This window comes from Mus caroli, unplaced genomic scaffold (genome assembly GCF_978045245.1).
Source record: "Mus caroli unplaced genomic scaffold, Mus_caroli_1 scaffold_2, whole genome shotgun sequence".
In the NCBI taxonomy this organism is placed as follows: domain Eukaryota; kingdom Metazoa; phylum Chordata; class Mammalia; order Rodentia; family Muridae; genus Mus; species Mus caroli.
This window is the reverse complement of record NW_028227257.1, coordinates 59316241-59341101: the sequence shown is the minus strand read 5'-3', so window position 1 is coordinate 59341101 and position 24861 is coordinate 59316241. Positions and strand designations below refer to the sequence as shown.

Genomic DNA, 24861 nt, shown 5'->3' with positions numbered 1-24861 from the left:
TTTAGCAGACACTATCTAGTAGCAGGTGTCCAGGTCTTCTGCTGCTTAAACTCCTCGGCCTGCTGTCCTCTTTTCTGGACTGTTCCGTAGGTATAAAGTCTGCACTTTAGGTCTGTCATTTGGAGCTGGCTACCCCAGAGTTACTTATCGATTCGACAAGTTGTAGACCTCTTAATAGTTTTTTTAGCATTACTGACACTTTTGAATTAATTAGTTTTTTTTGTTTTGTTTTGTTTTTTTGCTGAAGTAGTAACTATCCAACATTTTGTGGGATATTTAACAGCAATCATGGTTTCTACATACTAACAAGCCCTAACTGTCACAATGCTTCCAAGAAATTTTAGAATATGAGGGCTACAAATGTTATATACTTTAGTTGAAACTGAGCTTTGGTTTAAAATTTATAAGAGAAAAAAATAAGTTACTATACAACATAACACAATATAATACAAATACAAGAGCTAACTTCCTCCCCCCACCCCCCTGAGAGTTAACAGGAAACTCTTCCAAAAACTGTGCTTTTGAAAACTGTTTTCTAGGACTGAAGTGATGGCTTAGTGGTTAAGAGCATCAGCTGCTCTTCCAAAGGACCTAGGTTTGATTCTCAGCAACTGTAGTTAACAACTGCCTCTAACTCCAGTTCTAGAGGACCTCTTTTCTGGATTAATTTGGTACCAGGCACACACATGGTACAGAGACATGCATGGAGGCAAAACACACAAAATAAAAACATTGTAAGATACAGGAAAAAAAAACCCACAAACCTTTTAACTATACACAATCAGTGAAGCCTACAATGGCAGTCAAGCATAGACAATGAAACTCTACTGGTAAAGGCTAAAAAGTCGAGTTGTAACCTCAAACTCAAGCAAAAAAGAAAAGCACAAAGTGGTGCTAATATCTAGAAGTCAAAGAAATTCTGCTGGAGGTGTGTACACAGAGGTGCACACATTTAAGTCCCAAGAGGATCTCTATGAGTTTGAGGCCATCCTAGTCTACATAGTAAGTTCCTGGCCAAATAAGGCTATATAGTAAGACGCTGTATCAATCAAATAAAAACCTAAAATTAAAAAAACAACCAAACAAAAACTTCAGGCAGGAATGCAGAGTAAAAAACCTCTCCGATTTACAATGACATTTAAGACAGTTCCTTTACCAAAACCAAAAACCCTCCACCTGCCTCCATCTCCATACAACTGACCTTTTACCGTCAACTGCATCCCAGCTGTTCCCACACAACCCTTGACCTACAGTTCTGAAAACCAAAAATTCTGGAAGGTTTTGTTATTTTGTGGGCTTACACCAAATTTCAGTCAGTGATAAAAAACAAATTCTATTTTGTTATATATTTATTTATATATATACCCCATATATTATGTAATTTTTAATATATGTGTGAAACATGGATAGTGGGCTCATCCCACAGTAAGTTCTAGTTCAGCACATGCAACAGAATCTAAAAGGTAAAAACTTTAAATATATATATTTACACATGTTTGTATGTCTAGAATGATATATGACTACAGACTTTATATTACTTCTGAGTATCTATATCTTTGTGAATACTCATAGATCTTTCACAGAAATCAAACCTGTTTGATCACAAGGTGCTATTAAGCTGCTGTGAAGGAAGTATTCAGAATTCTGAAATATACCTGATCTCAAAAGTTTTAGAAAAGGTATGATGACTACACTACACGTACACAAGACAAAGATCTATTTCTTAGATGCTTCCACAGAACAGAACAAAAGAGAGACCTGCTTAACAAGGAGCCATATGTTAAAAATCAAGCTATAAGAACAAAACTAGATTTAAAGTATAAAATAAAGGAACTTAAGAGTAAATATACTATAGACAGCGATGAACTAGGAAAAGGACGAAGTGGACCAGTCATGCTGCAAATGGTGAGCTGTAAATTATAACCAATCCTGCACATTTCTGGTACTTACCTACAGGAATATGTTGTTTCTCCACTTTTGAAAACCTTCCCACACAACTGGAACGCTCCACTGTGTTTTAATTTCTCTAAGCAAATATCCGGATCCTCTCCAAATAAGTACCACTCCAAAGGAGTGAGTATTGACATCTGTACACTCTCTTCTTGCTTTTCCAAATCTGGGTCCATCTCAGCAAAATAAATTTCTGGCACTAATTGTGCCAAATGATGTAAGAAAGCAGTATAGAAATCAACTTGCTGATCCCACCACTGAAAGGAAGAAAAGATGGCAATCAGACTTTTCACAAGTTTTTGTTTGTTGTTGTTAAAAAAATAGAGTATTTTATTCTTTGAGAATTGTGTATGTGCACATGACATGGTTGATCATATTATCCACTCCCCCTCCCCTTACCTCTGCCCCTCACTTCCCCATCCCTCCTAACTTCATGTTCTTCTTCTTTATGTATCACATCTAGCCCACTAAGTCCGATTTTGTGCTGCCCATACACTTACGGCGTGAGGCCAGCCACTGAAGGATGGCTGGCCTGTCAGGGGCCACACCATTAAAGTCAACCTACTTCTTAATGATTGAGGAGTATAAGTAATGGCATTATTCTGCATTTTCAAAGCGATTTGCAATATTTTATCCTTCATCAATACAAAATAAGACGTGAATCAAGATGGCTCTCCAAGTAAAAGTACTTGCCATGGAGCCTGATGATCTGGTGACTCCCAGGGTCAACATGGTCCAAGAGGCAAGCTGATACCTGCAAGCTATGCTCTGATTGACACATGTGTATGCATGGAGTCACATGTGAACCCCCACACACCAACACACATACACACCATTCATAGATACATAGATAGACAGATAGGAAAGAAAGGGAGAGAATGGGAGGGAGGGAGGGAGGGAGGGAAGAAGGGAGTGAGGAAGAAAGGAAGGAAGGAAGGAAGGAAGGAAGGAAGGAAGGAAGGAAGGAAGGAAGGAAGGAAGGAAGGGAGGGAGGGAGGGAGGGAGGGAGGGAGGGAGGGAGGGAGGGAGGGAGGAAGGCAGGCAGGAAGGAAGGAAAAGATTTTAGGTGTTCTTTTTTTAAGAGTTGAGTTAGTAGCCATATATTCAACACAACTAGAAAATATATGGAGATATATGTCCTGATATATTTTATTCTTTAAGTTATACTGTTAAATAGAAGGCAAAAGGCCTGGTGGTGGTGCACACCTTTAATCACAGGACTCAGGAGGCAGAGGCAGGCAGAGCTCAGTGAGTTCAAGACCAGCCTGGTCTACAGATTGAGTTCTAGGACAACCAGGGCTGCATAAAAAAAGGCACAAAAGAGTGAGTTCATATGCTACTGTTTATACAAAGGAGGCAAGAAGATACACTGTATCTGCTTATATTTAAATAGAAAATCTCTGGGGAAAGGGTGGTGTACTGGCTAGTTTTGTGTCAACTTGACACAGCTGGAGTTACCACAGAGAAAGGAGCTTCAGACAAGGAAATGCCTCCATGAGATCCAGCTGTAAGGCATTAGTGATCAAGGGGGAAAGGCCCCTTGTGGGTGGGAACATCACTGGACTGGCAGTCTTGGGTTCTATAAGAGAGCAGGCTGAGCAAGCCAGGAGAAGCAAGCCAGTAAAGAACATCCCTCCATGGCCTCTGCGTCAGCTCCTGCTTTCTGACCTGTTTGAGTTCCAGTCCTGACTTCCTTTGGTGATGAACAGCAGCATGGAAGTGTAAGTCGAATAAACCCTTTCCTCCCCAACTTGCTTCTTGGTCATGATGTTTGTGCAGGAATAGAAACCCTGACTAAGACAGGTGGGTATGGGTGGCTAAGGTAGTAGAGTGTTGTCTAGCATATAGGAAGTCCTGGGTTCCACCCACAGCACTACATTAAAACCCTAGCATGGTGGCACACAACTGTAACACAGCACTCTGAAGGTGGAGGCCAAAGGATCCTAAGTTCAAGGGCGTCCTCAGCTACACAGCAGATGCAAGGCCTGGGTTATATGACACCTGTGTCTTTTAAAAAACAAGGACTGAAAATTTCAAAATAAATTAAAAATGGAAAAAGCTCTGGGAAAGATCTGATTTTTCACTGTGTACCTTTACTGTGGCTTGAATATGCAATGTCCACACAGGCCCACTCACGTGTTATACGGTTCCAGCTAGACGTGAAACTTTGGGAGGAGCCTGGAGAAGTAGAACCTTACTGGTGGCAGTAGATAGCCAGGAAACTGGCTTTGAAGGTTCTCACCACTGCTCGTACCCTTTGCCCCAATCTCTCTGTTTCCTAATCCATCACAGAGGTAAGAGCAAGGCATCTCAGGCTTCCACCATCAGATAAGTCTGCCCTCCTGGCCATGAAACTAGGAGCTAAAATAAATCAGGCTTCCTCTACGCTGCTTCTGCCAGATGTTTCGCACCAGAAAGAGAAAAAAACTAAACACCTTGTAAATTTTTATTCATATGTGTGTGCATGTGCACACATATGCACAGTCTACAAAAATCACTCTAAAAGCTTACTTAATCTCATATATCTCAGTACAAAATTAATCATAAAAGCAAAACACTTAAAGAGGGAAAATTTCTCTACTGTTAATTTCAATATAGCACTTACTACATTCATTTTGTTCCCCTATCTAACACTATTAGCTACAAATACTCATTCATTCACTTAGTAGTGCTGGGAGCTGAACCCAGAGCCTGGTGCACACTTAAGCTGATTACCTATATTTGTTTTGTTTCTATATGAGACAAGATCTCACTATGTAGCCCTGAATGTCCTGAAACTCTTTTTTTGTTTTTTTGGTTTTTTTTTTAGCTCTGGCTATCCTCAAATTTAGAGAGTTATCTGCCTGTCTCCACCTTTGGAGTGCTGAGATTAAAGGCACAGGTCACCGCAAATGGCCATTAAATTGATTAATTTAAATGTTTACAACTAGTCCTTTCAAGTAGACTGGAAGCTTCTGAGGAGAGGAATTGCCTTTCAAAACACTTTATACCCACAGGCACAGCACAAGTATTCAACAGAAGTTCTCAGTTATTGCAATATTACGTACTTGCTAGTAAAAATAACATAAATTTTGGCATTAAGCCTTTGTAATTTTGTCTATAGATGCATTTCAGTAGACACAGTATAATTATATTCTTTTACAAAAGTTTCCACTATTGTCACAAGTATGGAGTGTGCTTTTTGTTTTAATGTTTTTAATTCTTTAAGAGGCTTATACGACATCTTACACTGGTCACATTCAGCTCCTCCCCCAGCTCTTCACAGGTCCATCTCTCCCTGCTTCCCTACAAACCCAGCTTCATTCCGTTTGTTTGTTTGTTTGTTTGTTTGTTTGTTTTTAAACCCATCAAGACCAATTTGTGCTGCCCAAATATTCCTGTATGTATGGTCTTCCTCTAGAGTGTGGTTGGCTGACTAGGAACACTCTTAAAAGAAAAATCTCTCCCTCTTCCAGAAGCTAATAATTACTGTGGTTCCATGGCTAGGGCCCAGGTTGCCTGCCCACCTCCTCTCCATACTATGACTTCATCAGGCTTGAGTTTGCACAGGTTTTGTGTATGTCGGCAAAACCCCTGTGAGTTCATAGTTGCAGCTTCCCTGCTGTCTCCAAAAGACACTGTTTCCTTCATTGGCTACATAGCCACAGCCTCTCACTCTAAAGGCCCTTTCCTGCCTTTTCCCCATTTTCTCAGAACCCTGAGCCTTGGGAGGAGAGGTGGGTTTTTATTATTTTTACTTTTTATTACTGTTGTTGTTGTTGTTGTTATTATTATTACTTTTTGAGATAAGGTCTCACTTAGTAGCCCAGGCTGACCTGAAACTATTTAGCTCAGGCTGGCCTTGAACCCATGGTAATTCTCCTGCTTCATCCTCCCAAGTTTGAGAATTATAAGTGTGAGCTTGTAATACTTCTTTTTTTTTTTTTTAAAGATTTATTTTGTGTATGTAAGTACACTGTAGCTGACTTCAGACACACCAGAAGAGGGCATCAGATCCCATTACAGATGGTTGTGAGCCATTCTGTAATTGCTGGGAATTGAACTCAGGACCTCTGGAAGAGTAGTCAGTACTCTTAACCCCTAGCCATTTCTCCAGCCCCTTGTATAATAATACTTCTTATACCCAGCTCAGAAATTATTTTTCAATTAAAATGTTCATAATCTCTTTCCAGATTAACACACACACACACACACACACAGCCAATAAAATGCCTCAGCCATGATGACTGAAGTTTAATCCTGGCTACTACAAGGTAGCAGGAGAAAAGTGACTTCTGAGAATTGTCTTCTGACCTCTACATATACAGTAAGGCACAAGAGTACCTGTACTCACATCCTTCATATATATACATATATCTGTGTATATACACATATGTATATATACATACTTACATACATACACATAATAAGTAAAAAAAACTATAGAATATGTATCTTACTGAATAAACAAGTAATTCAGCATTTATTATTGGTAAATGTTTTGTTTTTTTCCCCCTTTTGGTGGTTTTTAGTGTTCTCTTCCACTTGCAACAGGAATTAAATGTTTAAGTTGAAAGACCAGAAAAACAAACAAACAAACCCCATTTTCTCCACATTTTCTCCATTTGGAATTAAGGGAAAGCTTTCCTAACTGTGCACAAAACAAGTTCTCACAGCATTTACATCCCAGACATGCCAAACATTTTCCCCATCCCCATGGAGATTAAAACATAAGTTTGCAACTCTAACAGATTCCCGGAGGGAACATCATTTGAAAGAGGAACTTCGGTAGATTCTTGTTCAAACCACAACTCACCCTTGCAGAAGTCCACTACTGGACATCTACAGTCTTCAGAGGCCTGCCACTTCTTAAAGTCCTTTTTCTGATTTAAAAATATTTTTAATTATATTTATTTGTTTGTTTTTTCAGAGTCTTACCATAGTGTCCTGGAACTTGGCTTGTAGAGTAGCCTTGTCTTAAACTGAGAAATCTGCCTGCTCTGTCTACCAAACTGTGGGATTAAAGACTTGGCTGCTGCTGCTTCTGCCTGTCTGTCTCTGTCTCTGTCTCTGTCTCTGTCTCTGTCTCTCTCTTTCTTTTCTTTTTTTCTTAAAGAGAGGTAACAAAACCTAGAGGCTCTGAAATTTTTCATAGGTAGTACCAAATTAGCAATCAGACATTTATAGGCATCAAGAAATCCTTGGGCTGGGCTGGAGAGATGGCTCAGCAGTTAAGAGCACCGACTGTTCTTCCGAAGGTCCTGAGTTCAAATCCCAGCAACCACATGGTGGCTTACAACCATCTGTAATGGCATCTGATACCCTGTACTGGTGTGTCTGAAGACAGCTACAGTGTACTTACATATAAATAATAAATTAATTAATTAATTAAATAAAAAAGAAATCCTTGGGCCATAAGAAGTTTCCTTGTATTGTTTGACAAGTACTTTTGTTTTGCTTTGTTTTTGTTTTTTGAGACAGAATTTCTCTGTGTAGCTCTGACTATAAACCAGGCTGGCCTTGAAATCAGGAATCTACCTGCCTCTGTCTCCCAAGTTTAAGGATTAAAAGCAGGTGCCACCATGCCTGATAACAAGTTCATATTTTTAAAAACAAGCCACAAAATTCCTGCTTTCAAAGAGCACATTCTCGACTTGGAGAATGTAGGAAACTAACGGCTCTTAGATCCGTTCCGTGGAGACAAGTAAACCTAGCTATACAGTTTTATTTCTTCTCTGTTGGCTCCATATTGTCAGCCTTAATCTGACTGAGTCTCTCTTCCACACTACATTTCATTATTCCTGCTAGCCTCATGCTGTCTGTATACGCAAGTTTCCAATGTATTTGTGGCATTAACAATGTAAGTCAGAGCAATATAAAGAAGCTATGACAAGCACAGTCACTTCTGTCTCCATCTCTGTCTCTCTCTCCTCTTTACTCTTTAGTTAAAGCATAATAAGTATGCTGTCAAAATCTGGTTTTTATAAGCATTCTGTCACTCTTGAGCAGCTGTCTTCCATTTTTATCTCTGACCATACTTCTTTTTGAGTCTTTGGATAAATGCAATGTTTTCCTATGGCTCTTTTCAGTGTATGGACTATACACTTGCAAACAACTAAGGTATTTTCTTATATTTGAAAGTAAAGCATGTGTGCATTAAAAAAGAATTAATGAAAAGACATACCTTCTTGTGGCTAATGCCATTTCTAAGCTTACTCGTAAAAACAAAGGCTGAAAGGCTTTTTAAAAGTTTGCCCATAAATGCATATTAAGTGGTTTGAGTCTCACTCTACTGAGTCAAGTAGAGCTTGCTTGAAGGACAGCATTAAGTAAACTATTAGAAGGAATACTCAAGAGAGTAACTGTGGACTTGGCTCTGACCAGGACCTGAACTGCTTAGAGAAGCACAGTAATTCTTCTGGTTCTTTCTGTGGTGTTTGTTCAGAATATAGCCTCTTTCCACAAGTCCTCCAGTTATTACAGGGACATAATACTTTTTTAAAGGATGCATCATGCTAGGCATGACGGATTGTGAGGTACAGGCCAGTAAGAGCTACATAACAAAATTCTGTCTCAAAAAAAAAAAATAAAATAAAGAAAAGCTGGGCAGTGGTGGCGCACGACTTTAATCCCAGCACTTGGGAGGCAGAGGCAGGTGGATTTCTGAGTTCCCAGCCTGGTCTACAAAGTGAGTTCCAGGACAGCCAGGGCTATACAGAGAAACCCTGTCTCGACGAAAAACCAAAAAAAAAAAGCAAAGAAAAAGCCCAAATTCATCAATCAAAATAAAAACAGCTACTGCTTCTTTCACAAATGCCATGGTAACTCACACAGGAGTTCATGTAAGTCACCAGGGAGTAGTGAGGTCTTAATACTTTGTCTTAAGCTACCTGAGACAATGGATTAAAGTTTATATGAAATTATTTCATAAAAAACAGCACAGGATTAATGCCTTTAGAGACACTGGATAATGTAATGGCAAGGGAACTTTGGAATAGCCTTCAAAGGCAGCACACAAAGAACGGGCTAAGGCACCTGCCCATGGGTCATCATGGGGCACTGACTTACACATCTATCTTCCCAGACAGATTTCCTATCAAGTACTGAAGACTGACACAGAACTGATTTAGTCTTGAAGATTACACCAGTTGCTCTGTAGAGAAATGACTGGAATGCTTTGTCCAGCATCACTCCAGGGAATTGCCCTGACCAGGGGCAGCAAGGGTATGAAGAAAAAGCAGACACAGAGAGACGAAAAGTTGGGATCAGATAGCCTGGACTCACAGATAGAGAAACCTCAGCACTCCACAAGCTCATGTGCGTGTGTGTGTGTGTGTGTGTGTGTGTGTGTGTGTGTGTGTGCATACACATACAGCACAGGCAGGCAGGGCTCTTGCATACAGCTGAACGAGAAGGCAGAGTTATGACATACAGATAAACAAGGAGACAGGGTTTATAGCAAACAGTCTGGATCAAGGGGATGGGGAGCACTTAATCTCAACAGGAGCATTCTCTGCAGGAAGCGCTCTTCAGACCATAAACACCATGGGGAAGGGGAGGTGATAGTTATGGTGGACATTTTCCCACAAACACTATCAATATATGCAAATGGACCGGAAGAAGGAAGGCGTTGCCATCCCTCTGAGCATCACCCTGGGAGCAGGGATGGAGAGGGAGGCTTTGCCATCTTCCCATGGGTCTGAGGCCATGTTCCTTGACAAGCTTTTGTCCATGTCAACAGCACACATTCACTCAAGGCTTCCTCTCATCCCCACACTGGAAGATGACAAAAGTAGAAGGAGAGAGACCAGTGAAGAAGCTACAGTTGTCTAGGCAACAAATGGTGGCTTAGATTACAATGATGAGTGTAAAGACAGAGAGACATTTGTATCCAAGAACTATTGTGGAGGAGGTGCCCTGTACAAGAATAAAAAAAAAAAAAAACAACAACCTTGATTTGCCTTCCTGCTGCCCTCCTAAAATCTACCATGAATGCAGAGACCAAAAGCCAGAGGTACAGATGTCATTTGTTCCTTTCATTTTTCCCTCAACTTAATAATTAGGTCATCTTTGCTTCTATCATATTTCCAACATCTTCTTCAAACTGATACACTTTTGTCTGCCTGTAACAATCTCTCACATCCTAGCGGACTCCTACCTGCTCTCTCTTTTGGAAACAACCATCGGACGTGCTAGTGGAGACGAGGAAGCAACTGAACTTATGATTCTGAAGCTCACAAGTGAGATGATCCAGAGCTATAAGCTAGGAATTGAACATATGTGAGTATGAAAAGCTGTAGAACTGGATGAAATCACATACATGGTGTCAGCGTACAGAAAAAGATCGTAGTGCCATGCCATGTGACACCTTCCTCTTAGGCAGGAATCCAGTCAAAAAAAGCAGATGTTCCGGCAGACCATCCAATGCCCTCCGGATTTCCAGTTTTCTCAGTACTTTTCGTGGATCCAATAAACTATCCTTTCCTAAAAACTACATCCCAGACATTGTCTTACTCTTGTTTTCTCAGCTGTGTGGTTTCTGGGTATTTGTGTGTGTATATGCACACAACTTGACCTCAAATATATTCATTCCTATAGCCTCAATCATTGATTCTAAACTGGTAACTTCCAAGTGGCTAGCTTACTAAGGCATTCTTGTGAATATGTAGCTTCTTGGACCTTTTGGACTTTTACGGTCCAAGAATCAACTCTCTTGGTGAATCTTTTTTTTTTTTCTTAACTCAAATTATTTATTTTTATCTTGGTAAATCTTAAGCAATATCTTGTACAAATGTCCAATAACTCTCAATTATTATTTCATTTCATTTTATTTTATTTTTGATTTTTCCACTCGTTCTATTTTTTTTAATTATTACTATTATTGTGTGGGAGCAGATATGTACATGTGCCACAGCATGAACGTGGAAGTCAAAGGGCATATTTGTAGAGTTGGCTATCTCCTTCCACATCTTCATTGGTTCTAATGATCAAATCAAGGTACCAAGCTTATGCAGGAAGCAGCTCTGAGCCATCTTGCTAGCCCTATCATTTCATGCTGCTTACTTGTTAGGTGACCTTAGACCTTGCTGAAAGGTTACTAAAACAACCTTGTATCTTTAAAAAGGCAATTTAGTTTAAAGAAATCAGCAACTGTAACTAGAAAAGCACTCTAATGAGAACAAAGTCTTTACTAGATCTTGTAGCTGTCCTATATTTGTTATTTTGTTTCCACAAAACCCAACAGTGATTTGAGATATAAATTAAGCAAACAGTGGTGGGGTGCTGAAGACTCAAACTGGGCAATCTTGGCTTAACCACAAGTTTTAAATAGGGAGAATGAAATGGGAAAGGGCAGATGGAAAAACTACAGGAAGTAGGATGAACTCTGGGGTCAAGCAAAAAGGGCTCAAGCCAAAAAATAAAGGCTTCACGGTCATCGGTCTGTATCCACTTACACCACCCTATCTTGAATCTAAATTCTTCATCTTTTATATTATCTATAGGCTGAATTCCCTGAGGCTACATGACACCACTCCTTGCTTCTCTGTAAAATTTAAAAAGCCTTGCCCAAAGAAATATATTATTCTTTGAAGGCATGTTTGTTACAGATTCCTGTTCAATTTCTATACCATTATTTCCAATTCCAAAGTAATGGATGTTTTATGGTTTTATTAATGGGGTTTTACAGTGCTAGTGGGAAAGAGTTAACATAGCAACGATTTAAATAAACATTACTCATCTTTGGCAATAGAAAACTACAACTATCCTGACTATAACACACTAGATTACAAACAAACAAAGCATGTGATTCTACCTATGAATCTTTTTTTCTATTTTTGTTTTTAGATGGAGTGTCACTGTCTAGTCCGGGTTTGCCTGGAACTCCTGAAAGTAAATGATCTCTCTACCTTAACTATAGCTCAGAAGAAGAGCTCTTGCCTAGCATGCATAAGGCCTGGAGTTTTCTCCCTAGCACTAAAAAACCAAAACCAAAAACAAACAAACAAAAAAAAACCGGTTTAGCTACTTGTAAACATTTTCTAGCTGTTTTCATCTAAGCTACATTACCAGTGGTGAAATGAGTTTCAACTGCTTTTTGGGATGGAGGAGGAAGACTGCCAAGTGCTGATCTAGTGCATATATTCTTATTCCAACTTTGTCCCTGATGGTTTTTTATCTTACAGACATTCTCTCTAGTCTCCGCGGTTGACTTATTTCTGAGTCATTCTCTTGTCTCATAAAATAATGTTCTAGAGTCTGCTGGGGTAAAGTAAGACAAGAATGAGTTTATTAAAACTACAAACAACTTCACTAACAGGTATGTGTATATACAATGGGTTTGCGTGGGTGCAGGTATGTTTCCCACACTTTTCCATATGCAGCTATAGACAAACTGATAAAACATGTTGTAATCAATAGTGAGTACTTCCTAAGGATCTCCCTCCCCACTAGTTATCTGAAGGGACCACATCAGAACATGTGTGAACATTACCCCACCTTTCAGCCTACTCTGTTCGTATTCTCCACACAGTCAGACTGCTGACTCAATTTTATTCTACCTCTCCTTTCTCAGCCCTTCAAAAATCTAATAGCCAAGTATAGATTCCAGTATTCTCTCGTTTGAAATGTCCCTTCTCATATATAAAAGGCATGACAAATGACAAATTTCCCTCACTGGGGGCCAGATCAAAGGTTCTCAAGACGCTGCAATAATGGATATCTGGCCATGACTTGCCAGCCGCAACACTCACTGCCACTATCAAGTCCACCCCGACAAATGCTATATCACACCAGGTGCTGGTCCCGATGCCTATCAACAAGAGGGGTCAGCAATGCGTCTACCGAAAAATGGCCTTCTCCAACCCCATCTCAGCTCCTACAGCAAACCCACCTAAATGTGCACGAGTTCTTTCTACTTCAAAATAGAGACATGCCTGTCTGAGCACGTTGAGACTTAATAGATGACAGTCATTAAACTCCGTAGACCTGGCTGGCAGGAATGTGTGTAGGAGACGACTAACTTTATCGGGGTCCTTCAATCCTAGGACTCCCCTTCCCCAGCGCCGCCATAGAAAGCGGAGCCCCAAACCCTCCCAGGCACGGTGGGAAGCTGTTGGTGGAGAGGACAAAAGGCGCTAGCAGATGAAGACTCACCGATGCCGGCCGCTGCGGGGCCAGGGGAGGCTCCGGGCTGACGTCCATCCTCTCGGCGCCGTCCATCTCTTCGTCCGCCATCTTAAGGGAAACGAACACCCGCAGTTCCCGACCCCGGGCCGCCAGCTAGCGGAAACCTGTGGCCGGCCCGACGCGACAGGGACGACACTTTTACGACGGCCCCTGAAGAAGTCAGGTTTGTCGCAGCACCCGGAGCGGCTTCCGGTCGGCTTCCCGGAAGCAGGCTGCCGACCTGCCAAGCCGGAGGTTTCCGCCCCTGATGGTTAGCCCTGCTCCACCAGTGCTGATCCCCGAGGGAAGACCTCACAGCTTTGTCGCCATCCCTTAACCCCGGGGCAGGGGTGGTGAGATGACAAAACCGAGAAACCTAGTCCATCCGTCGGTAAGGGAAGACAAACTGAATACATCCCCGTTATGGAATACCCCGTGAAAAGAACAAGGTAGATGTACGGAAACATCGAGGGGAAACTGTTGCCACAAACTACAAATTCCTGCATTCGTGCATCTATGCATAGTGCGAAGGAATAGCTCTGAACCAAGAGAAAACACCCAAGGCCAAGACCAGGGTTGGAGGACAAAGGTGATAAAGAGCTAATTTAGTGTCCTCTGTTTTTGTTTTTTGTTTAGTTTGGTTTCGTTTTTACGAAACGAATAATAGCCTCCAATACCACGCATTCCTCCTACCTCTGCATTCCAAGTGACAGATGTCAGCCACCTGGTCCCTTTTTAAATTTATATATATACTTTAGCGACTTGAGTGTGTCGTCTGTCAGTGTCTGTGTGTGTGCCAAGATTCATGTTTAGAGATCAAAGGACAATTTGAGGGGATTGGTTCTCTACCATCTCACCTGCCATGGAAGTGTTTTTTGTTTTGTGTGTGTGTGTGTTTTGTTTTTCTTTTCTTTTCTTTTTGTTTGTTTGTTTTTTGAGACAGGGTTTCTCTGTATAGCCCTGGCTGTCCTGGAACCAGGCTGGCCTCGAACCCAGAAATCCGCCTGCCTCTGCCTCCCAAGTGCTGGGGTTAAAAAGGTGTGCACCACCACCTCCTGGCTTTTTTTTTTTTTTTTTTTTTTTTTAGATCTGTAAGGTCAAATTTTCTTCACATACACCAACCAAAGCAACACATGACTGACTATAGATAGAGGCAGAACTAAAACACACCTACCTTCTATTAAATTAGAACTTTAAGAAATTTGCAGAAATTAACCATTCTCACATTTTGGATAATATTTGTTTACCGAGTTAATTTTCATTTTAAATGCTGTTTATGCCTGGTGTAATGGCACCCGCCTTTAAGCACTCCAGAACCAGAGGCAGGTGGATCTCTGAATTCAAGGCTAGCCTAGTCTACTCCGGAGCTACGTGGTGAGACCCCATCTCAAAAAGAGAAAAAGAAAGGAAAAAATGTTTAAAATGTTATATTGTTTACATGCTTGTAGGCCGGCATGGGTGGATTACAGCTGTAACGTTAGCTAGCATTTGAGAGTATGAGGGTTCTTCCAAGTTGGAGGCAGCAGAACTATATAGTTCCAGATCAGTCTAGCTGTGGGTGAGGTCCTGTCCCAAAACAACAAAAAGCAGAACATGTTGGGTTACATGAAGCCCTGCATAAAAACGTTTAAGCTAGTTAAAAGTTTTCTCCATCTTAAATTGTAATTAGTAAATATTGATAGGAACCATATGTACAAAAGATTCTTGGGGAGGGGGCAATAATTTTAAGGAGTTTAAAGTGATCCTGAGAAAATAAAGTTTGAGAAACGCTGTTGTTGTTTTGTTCTTTCTATCTTGAGAAGACACATTGTTGATGAAAAATCAAGTGACTGTTTTTTGAGGGGAGAGCGTAAGGCATAAGGCTGAGCTTGTGACTCATTGTAAAGGGCTTATCACACACACACACACACATGCACACAAACCCATAACAATAAATGCACCTTTAGACTAGGATTATAGTTCAAAGGTAGAGAGAGTGTGTCTAGCATGCACATTATCCTGGTCTTAATCCTCAGTGATTAAAAAAAAAAGCAGCTACTTTTATATTAAACATGCTTAATGAAGAATGCTAATAATTAAAATCCTGCCTCTGCCTCCCGAGTGCTGGGATTAAAGGCATGCACCACCACGCCTGGCAATAATTAAAATCTTATTCTTGTGGTAATGAGAAAATTTTAACGACCAATGCTAGTCAATGCTAGTCACGGTCTTAGGTTTACTGTCACTGTGATGCAACACCATGACCTAAGCAGCTTCGGGAAGAAAGGGCTTGGTTTACACTTCCAAGGAAGTCAGCGCGGGAACTCAAACAGGACAGGAACCTGAAGGTAGGAGCTGATGCACAGGCCATGGAGGGGCGCTGCTTGCTTACTATGGCTCGTTCATTGTGACTTGCTCAGCCAGCTCTCCCTTAGAACCAGAACCACCAGCCCAGGGGTGGCCCCGCCCACAATGGGCTGGGCCCTGCGCCTCAATCACTAATTAAGAAAATACCCTCTGGGAGGGACCAGGTAGAGGGAAGAGCAATGATCTGGATGTAAAGTGAGTAAATAAATAAATAGGAAGAAGAAAAGAAAATGACCTATGTGCTTACAGCCCAGTCTTGTAGAAGCATTTTCTCAATTGAGGTTCCCTCTTCTCTGCCGACTATAGGTTCTGTCAAGTTGACACAAAACTAGCCAGCACCATCACTAAGATATTTTAAATTTTGTCTCCAGACTCATACAGAAATGAATCCTTGACATTCCTATAAAATATACATTATCCTGGGTGGTGGTGGTACACACATTTAATCCCAGCACTCAGGAGGCAGAGGTAGGTGAATCTCCTGAGTTCTACAAATTTCCAGGGCTACACAGAGAAATCTTGTCTCAAAAAGCCAAACCAAATAAGACAAAAAAAAAAAAAAAAAACAAAAAAAACAAAAAATACTTTTTTGTTTCAGATAGACGGAGGTGCTTTTTTATGACAAGTACCCCTACCCAAAAATCTTTGAATTAGAAGTGGTTTGGATTTTTTTTTATATTGGGATATTTTTATGTCCATACTGAAATCTCTACATAGACCAAACCTAACACAAAATTATTCGCTGGGTTTCAAAACTGAAAATCATTTTCTACTTTGTATTTTCTAGTTTTTCTTACAAGATGTACTAGTGTAAATGTCTATTTCTGATTTTTAATTTTGTTTCTATTTTGTGTGTATGGGTATCTTGCTTCTATGTATGTCTTTGTACCACTGTGTACAGTACCCAAAAAACCCAGAAGAGAGGAATGGATTCCCTGAACCTGGTCCTGGGAATTGAACCCAGTGGAAGAGCAGTGAATACTCTTAACTGCTGAGCCATCTCTCTAGCCCAGAGAAAAGGATATTTTTAAAAGATCTGCCCATCTTTTAAGGAAAGCATTTTTAATATCTTCCTGCTTTCCTAACCAGATGTGATTGGGCCCTTCCTTCCTGTTGGAGGACTAATTTAATAATAATTAAATAATAGAGGTTATATACTTCTAGAAGCAAATTTATTCATTGGGATTCAGTACATTTTATTTTTACTACTTGGTTTTAAATTTAGGAGCGTTAAACTTACTGGACTTCTTCATCTACAAAACAGATGCCTATATAAAGTTTGTGAAGATGAATGAGGCACCACCAAAAGCCCAGAATGCCTGGTTTCCAATAGTACAGTCTTTGGTAATAGCTAAGTGAACTCCCTACTGACCCCATGGTTTTCTTATATACAAAAGCACTTTCATCTAGGGGGAAGGGAGTCAGGGATCAGCATACAGTCTTTCCATTGTGAATGCCTCATTAGGCATCAGCATCCCCAACCACGGGTCTAGAGTTTATTACTGTTTGGTATCCTCAGGTAACAATGCCCATCCAGACTTGCAGAGTTCTTTGTTCGCTATGGATTCTTGTGCTTATTGCCTCTATTCTAATGCAAGGAATAAAGGCACAGCACATCATGCCCGCCTTTTAAAGTAACTGCTGAATTTTAGTTGAGATTGCTATAATACTTTTTAACAGTGGGGTGCTCGGTTGTTTGTCTTTGTTTTGTTTGTTTTAGTCAGGGTCTCACTATGTAGCCTACATGGCCTGGAACTTGCTAGCTCTCTTCTACAGTGCTGTGACTAAAGGCGTGTGCCACCACACCCAGCTAAGTATCTATGCTTTCTATATATCTCATGAATAAATTATTCATCCCTGGCTGTGATGTGATTTTCTTTCATAATATTTTTCAAAAACTTGTGTGTGACCTTTTAATTTCTATTCAAAAAACAAAAAGAATTGTTATATATTTTAAACACTTTGTAGAATGGCATGAATAATTTTGTCCATGAAATAAAACTTCATAGAATTTTCTACTTCTTGTGTTATGTAGCCCAGGCTGGACTTGAACTCCTGACCTTTATGTCTCTAAGGTGCAATTCAAATCATATCTCAAACTTGCAAGTTGGGATTATAGCTGTATGGCACCACTTTTTAAAAATTATTTATTATTATAGGTAAGTACACTGTAGCTGTCTTCAGACACAGCAGAAGAGGGCATCAGATCTCATTATGGATGGTTGTGAGCCACCATGTGGTTTCTGGGATTTGAACTCAGGACCTTCGGGAGAGCAGTCAGTGCTCTTAACCCCTGAGCCACCTCTCCACCCATGGCACCACTTTATCTCAAGAAACTTTCTTATATATATTGCTGTGGGACTCTCTTATCTACGTATACTACGTATATTGTATGAAATTTAATTTGCATGCCACACAAATCCCTTCTGAAATCTACCCTGAAATGTTTTTGCCAGTCTAACCTCCATTGTTGTCTCTGACCTTAAAGTTTATTCACATTTTATTTCCCACAAACATACTATATAGTCTTGCACTTCTATGCTCTTGCATTGGCCTGTCCTTGGCCTTGTGTCATACTATAAATTTTAAGAAGTTTATTAGCCTGTTATTAACACACTTTTACCCCATATATTTTTCTTCAAATTTACTTTAGTTAGTGTATGATATTCTGTTGTGTGTGTCATTTTAAAGATTTTTAAACTTTTGTTTTCTTTGAGACAGGATCTCACCATGGAGCCTTGACTGGCCTCTAACTCAGAGATCATCCTGTCTCTGTCTCCATGCGCTGAATTAAAGGCTTGAGCCACTAAGCTTGGCTTATTTTAAAGGTTTATATTGTGGATCGTTTCTAGTATTTTTTTTTTTTTTTTTTTTTTTGGTTTTTCGAGACAGGGTTTCTCTGCGTAGCCCTGGCTGTCCTGGAACTCACTCTGTAGACCAGGCTGGCCTCGAACTCAGAAATCCGCCTGCCTCTGCCTCCCAAGTGCTGGGATTAAAGGCGTGCGCCACCACGCCCGGCGTTTCTAGTATTTTTATTTTCCTTTTATAGTGAAAATTTTTTAACATTTTATTTTTAAGGGCTGAAGAAGTGCCTCAGTGGTTAAGAGTACTTGTGGCTCTCACAGAGGATTGAGAGTCTGCTCTCAGCACGTACATATTCCTTCACAACAGTCTGCAACTCCAGTGTGAAGGGATTCAATGCCCTCTTCTGTCCTCCATGGGCACTTCACACACATGGTACACAGACATACATGCAGGCAAAATACTCATACCCATATGATAACAATAAATATTCTAAAAAATATTTTGTAGGGGCTGGAGAGATGGCTCAGCAGTTAAGAGCCCCGATTGCCCTTGCAGAGACCCTGAGTTCAATTCCCATAACCACATGGTGGCTCACAACCATCTGTAATGGGATCCGATGCCCTCTTCTGGTGAGTCTGAAGAGAGTGACTGTGTAATCACATACATAAAATCAACATGTAAATCTTTTTTAAAATTGTAATTAACTTTTTGGGGGATAGGGTCTCTCTACATAGTCCCAGTTGTCCCGAAACTCATTATGTAGACCAAACTGGCCTCGAACTCACAGAAATCTTCCTGCGTCTGTTTCCCAAATGCTGGCATTAAAAGTGTGTGCCATCACACCCACCTAAAAATATTTTATTTTTGTACTAATTATATGTGTGACTGAAAGTGGGTTTATGCAACCCAGTGCATTCTCTATAGAGAACAGAAGGGGGCGTTGTATTCCCTGGAGCTTGTGGTCAGAAGCCTTCTAATGTAGGTGCTGGGAACCACACTGGAAATGCTCCCTTATGTTTTCTGTTTGCATCAATGGCTTATTACACTCCAGAGATGTTGAACTGATAGAAAAATTACAACACTGACAATATATCCCAAGGAAATAAAGATTGTTTAAAGCACGATTTGTATAAAAATGTTTATTCTTAATAGCAACACATATTAAAGAGTTGAAAGCCAACAATAAAGAAGTAGGTTTGATAAATTAAGGCCACGACTAGACTCTAATTCTGCTTTAGGCAATAGAAAAAGTTAATTTACAAGTATACTACAGTGTCACAATACCATAACGAGTACATATAAAATCAGATTAAGGAAAAAGATAATTTCCACAAGATAAGGAATCCTGTGAGGTTATGTTATTCGTGAAGGAGCCAGAGTGAGCCGCCCGTCGCATGTGTACTTTAAGAGGCGTCCTGATACTCACTTTGATTCTCACAAGCACCCGGCACGCACGCAAGGTGTCATTAACTTCGCTTTACAGGTGCTGAGGTCGCACCACGGTCAGGAATGCCAGACCCTGGAGGAGCCAGGTGGCGAGCTGCCTCCCTGCCACCCACTCGCTTGGCTCTTCCTGGTCCTCACTAGGTTGTCAAACGCCGGGGAACCCGGCTGCCGCGGCGCGGTGGCCTGGGCTGAGGCGAGTTGCGGAGGCGGCGGGAGGCCACAGAGGCCGGAAGTGCGGGCCGGAGCGCTCCGGGGCTGCGCCGCGATGGCGAGAATGCTGGCTGTCCGGGTGGTGGCGGGGCTGGTGGCGGCCGCGCTGGCCGCCCTGCTGTTGGAGCACTACGGCCTGGCTGGGCCGTCCACGCCGCTGCCGAAGCCCAGAGGCTCCCAGAGGCCGTACCCCGCTCCGGGCTCGGAAGCCAACAACATCTTCTGGGGGCTGCAGGTGAAGCGGCGGGAGGCCAGGGGAGGGCACAGCGCGGGGCGGGCTCGCCCAGCAGGGGACCTCGGTCGCAGTCCGCCCGGAGGCTCGGCTCTCCTTCCCCGGGGTTCGTTAAGGCATCTTTTTCTTTCCCTTCCGCTCCCCGAGAGCTGACGGGCCACCGGTGTCGGTGCGGCTCTTCCTGACTCAGATAACGTGTCTCTGTCCAATGCCTGCTTTTGACAGATATCCGACATTCACCTGAGCAGGTTTCAAGATCCAGGCAGAGCGCTGGCCTTAGAGAAGTTCTGTTCGGAAACTATTGACATCATTCAACCGGCTCTTGTCCTGGCCACTGGTAGGGAGGATTCCTGTGCTGTGTGGGGTGGTGGTGTTCTATGGTCCTGATGGTAGAATGGGCAGCAGCTATTCGCATGGGGGTGTTGGCAACTCTGGCCCTAGACCATCAGTGAGCCCTTTGAGGTGGTGGATAATGGAGTCAGGATCCAGGCTAAATGCTTTGCCATCTCAAGGTTTTCTCGGTAGGAATAAGGCTTGTGATGCTTACGACCAGATGTTGTCTGCCATATTTGTGTCGTGTGTGTGTGTGTGTGTGTGTGTGTGTGTGTGCGCGCGCGCGCGCGTGCGTGCGCGCGCGCGCGTGTATTAATGGTGATGATGTCCTGATGGATTTGAGAATTAGGGGATGCCCTATAACCGGGAATCAAAAGCTCTCCTTTGCTGACTTATATTTTTCTGTACAAGGAGGTTATGTTTTCAGTTGTTTGAGGACTCTTCAAACCTGTGCACATGTGACCCCAAAGGTTGGGTAGGAAAAGCTCCAAGGAGTTGTGTTCTGTGTTCTGTTTTTTGGGTGGCTCGGCTGTCACTCACCCTTCTGAAACAAGATGAAGTATCTGTCCTTAGATAATGAATAAGCCCCTGCTTCAGGTGTTCTGTTTACTTCCTAGAAACTTTGGCATTTCATTGGTCAAACTAGATTGGTTTTTGCTGAAATAATGCTTGGTCACAGCATAAATCCTGATTTAGGGGTTGGAAAACAACTGTTGCAATAGGTAATAGGCACTTGCTAGAATGTTGCAACATCTCATAAAGGAGTTTCATTGAATTTTCTACTGTCTCTTCTCTCTCTCTCTCTCTCTCTCTCTCTCTCTCTCTCTCTCTCTCTCTCGCTCTCTCTCTCTCGATTTACTTATTATGTATATCATGTTCTGCCTGCATGCCAGAAGAGGGCACTAGATCTCATTATAAATGGTTGTGAGTCACTATGTGGTTATAGGGAATTGAACTCAGGACCTCAGGAATGGCAGCCATCTCTCTAGCCCATTGTAGTGAGCTCTTTAAGTCATTCCCCTCCCCCCACAACTCACTCCTAATAGCTCTATAGACTACACAAACACTTGTTAACCTATAATAACAACAACACCCTTGCTGAGATAATCTTGTTAGTTTAAATGGCTTAAATGGTTTGCTTTGGACATATGTGGACTCAATTGATTTTTGTATGCGTGGTGAATAGTTTACGAATTTGTGTTCAACATGCTTGTTTGAGTCCCCTGGAGTTTATTTTACATTTCAAGTCCATTCTGTGTAAACCCACAGGAGACCTGACAGATGCCAAAACAAAGGAACACTTGGGATCCAGACAACATGAAGTAGAATGGCAAACTTACCAGAGAATTCTGAAGAAGACAAGAGTCATGGAAAAAACCAAGTGGCTGGATATCAAAGGAAATCATGGTAAATCTGTCAAGAGCAGAATAGAATATAGCTTCCTTTAAAAATATAGATTTTTCTAGTTTAGATTATAGAGTTATAAAATGGAAAATTGTAACATAAATTTGGATATAGTGAAGGCCAAATCTCTTATATGCAGCTATAAAATATAATAATAAGATATCAGAGGCAGGTAGAGCTCTGTGCGTTTGGGACCAGACAAGTTCTAGGTCAGCTAGGCTGCATAGCAAAGCCCCTGTCTCAAAAAACAAAAAAACAAAAAACAAAGAACATTGAGATTGAGATGTCATTGTTGGCCTTTCCAGTGAAAGTTGATATAGTGTTTTCTTCTTTACATGGGAGAAATCGTTCTTCAGAAATTCTTGTGGGAAAATGTCTAAAATGGGTAAAGTACATAAATAAAATAGAAACACCCCTATATGTGTTTTAAAAAAAAGAAACTAAATTTACATTTTCCTGTTGTATGATTCCATTTATATGACATCCAAGAAAAGATAAAAACTCTAGGCAGAAAGACAGGTTGTGGTTGCCAGGGGTAGGAATAGAAGGAGAAACTGACTTTAAAGGCATTAAGATTTGGGGTGTGATTGAACTGCTATTTTGATTGTGGTCTTAAATATATAACTGTGTACTTGTCAAAGGCCACAGTACTGAAATTATAGCTTAGTTGGTAGAGTGCTTGCCTAGCATGCATGAGTCATTTGGCTTGGTCCCTAAAACTGCATACTGAATGTGGCAGCATTCCTGAGGTAGAGGCAAGAGTACCACAAACAGATTCAAGGTCGTTCTCTCTGGCAGAGGGAGTTCCAGGCCAGCCTGACTAGAGACTCTGTGTAGAAGCACTTGTTACGGTTGTATAGATTTGTTTCTTTCTGACTCTATAATCCCATGATTAAAAATGCAGCAACAAGACAGGTATGGTAGCACATGCCTATCCTCCCAGCTCAAGGAAGGTCAAGGCAGGATAAACAAGTTTGAGGCCAACATGAGCCACCTAGAAAGTTTCAGGCAAGCAGAAACAACAATCTACTCTTAGAACTTTCAAACTGATTCCTTCTGAACAAAATTACAATGTGCCTACTATTCTCCAGTATGCTCAGTCAGTGAAGGTCCTGCTTTTAAAGTGTGCAGTTGGTTGACACCTTGCCATTTATTGTGTTATAGAAAGTGATACATATTTGCTTTTCTTCTTTTAGACGCGTATAACATTCCAAGTCTGGAGAGCATCACCAATTATTACAGGTATCTAAATGACCACAAGACAGACTACTAGATAGAGTCTATCAAAAGAAGGGGACAGTCCACTCAATAAATGGGTAAACTCACTTCTAACAGATGAAATTTCTGTAGAAAGAGCTTTGGATAATTTAGAAAATGAGTGTGTGGTGTGTGTATGTATGTGTGTGTATGGTGTGGTATGGTGTGGTATGGTGTGGCGTGTGTGTGTGTGTGTGGTGTATGTGTGTGTATATATTACAATCAGTCCTTTTAAAAATATTTTTCTCTGCTTTGATATCTTTTGGAATTTGCTTTCAGGTCGGTCTGAAGTGTCTAATTCTCCTTCTAGCCTCAGCCTCACATGCACTAAGAATATAGTCATCAGCCATCATGCCTGGCTCTCTTCTGCTCTTTTTTTTTTTTTTTTTCTTAAATAGAGTCTCACTATATAGTTCATGCTGAAATGGCCTGGAACTCACAGAGATCTCCCTACCTCTATCTCAGGAATGTTAGAATTAGGGGTGTGAGTCACCACACCCAGCCTCCTTTAATTCCTTTGGTTGCAGTTGGTACATAGGAGTGTTTAGATCAGAGCTTGTAACTGGACTACTGAGGTCAGTGGGTTTTTGGAATTCTGAGAGATTGATTCTGTCGGCCTCTGGAGTAGCCACAGAGATCAGTGGTCACCAATGGCTGTTTGAGCCTGTCATCTGACTACTATAAACGTTAATTTTTCTTTATCTGTCATGAATCGACATTCACCCAGGCACCTCTGTGTTAGAAGCAAGCTTTAGCTTCAGTGTGTTGGGATGCTTCTTGTGGTTGCCGTTTCACTTTCAGCTCTGGGGCACTGAGGAGTTTTGGTCTGCTTTGTCACTGAATGAAGCACTAGGTAGGTGTTCATTAAGAGCTCTTTAGAGCTAGTGCTAACAAATGGCCCCTGCCTTCAAGGAATTTGTCTTCTGTTAAGAGAAGATGTACTGGGGGAACTGTTAGAAAAGAACATGAAGGTGCGGCTGATGAAAAGCTGCATTATTTGGTTCATATGAGAACCATTACAAGAAATCTGAAAGGTGGAGGTTGTCACAGGGCTGACACAGAGAAGGCCTGTGAAGAGTGAAGATGAGTTTTTTTATTTGATTTGGTTTGTTTGTTTGTTTTGGTTGGTTGGGTTTTTGTTTTTGTTGGTTTTGGTTTTGTTTTTCAAAACAGGTCTCACTGTATAGCTCTGGCTGTCCTGAAACTTTAAATATGTACTTCTTTGTGAGTACAAGGATCTCTGTATGCTTAACATACCTCCAGTAGAATCCATGCTTATCTGGGTGGTTGTGGCTCACATCTTCAATCCCACTGGGGAAGCAGAGACAGGTGAATCTCTGTGAGTTTGAGGTCAGCCTGGTCTACAGAGCAAGTTTGAAATTTTGTTTCTAAGCCTTACATATTGAGTACACTATTACATAAGACACTTAGATAAAAGATACCTTTTTTTTTGGAGGGGGGGGGGTCGAGACAGGGTTTCTCTGTATAGCCCTGGCTGTCCTGGAACTCATTTTGTAGACCAGGCTGGCCTCGAACTCAGAAATCCGCCTGCCTCCCGAGTGCTGGAATTAAAGGCGTGCGCCACCACACCCGGCAAAAGATACCTATTTTTAAAATAAAGCTGTGAAATCTGAATATTATAGGTGCACGTCTGGGAAGTGGGGGAGGGTCCCTGCAGGTGTCATACAGGGAGGCAAACTGCATGAAGAAAAGCGTGAAAACCCTGTGCAGAT

The 24861-nt window shown here is 41.4% G+C and overlaps 2 protein-coding genes across 4 annotated transcripts in view; one reads left to right on the top strand and one right to left on the bottom strand.

Annotated features, from left to right (window-relative positions):
• Positions 1 to 13304, bottom strand: part of Ubr1 (ubiquitin protein ligase E3 component n-recognin 1) — a 133716-nt gene extending 120412 nt beyond the window's left edge. For both annotated transcript variants that reach the window (XM_021184371.3, XM_029469902.2), the window contains exons 1-2: positions 13084 to 13304; positions 1951 to 2207 (exon numbers count right to left, since the gene is read on the bottom strand). In XM_021184371.3, the coding sequence (XP_021040030.1) occupies positions 1951 to 2207; positions 13084 to 13164 (338 nt within the window). In that variant the 5' untranslated portion in view covers positions 13165 to 13304. The remainder of the gene's footprint in view (positions 1 to 1950; positions 2208 to 13083) is intronic.
• Positions 13305 to 19665: 6361 nt separating this feature from the next.
• Tmem62 (transmembrane protein 62) overlaps positions 19666 to 24861 on the top strand; it is a 31139-nt gene continuing 25943 nt past the window's right edge. The window contains exons 1-4 of one of the 2 annotated variants that reach the window (XM_021177638.3): positions 19667 to 20137; positions 20360 to 20471; positions 21737 to 21874; positions 23068 to 23113. In XM_021177638.3, coding sequence (XP_021033297.1) covers positions 19958 to 20137; positions 20360 to 20471; positions 21737 to 21874; positions 23068 to 23113 — 476 coding nt within the window. In that variant the 5' untranslated portion in view covers positions 19667 to 19957. Of the gene's footprint in view, positions 20138 to 20359; positions 20472 to 21736; positions 21875 to 23067; positions 23114 to 24861 lie in introns of both variants that reach the window. The other variant, XM_021177647.3, reaches the window with a different exon arrangement.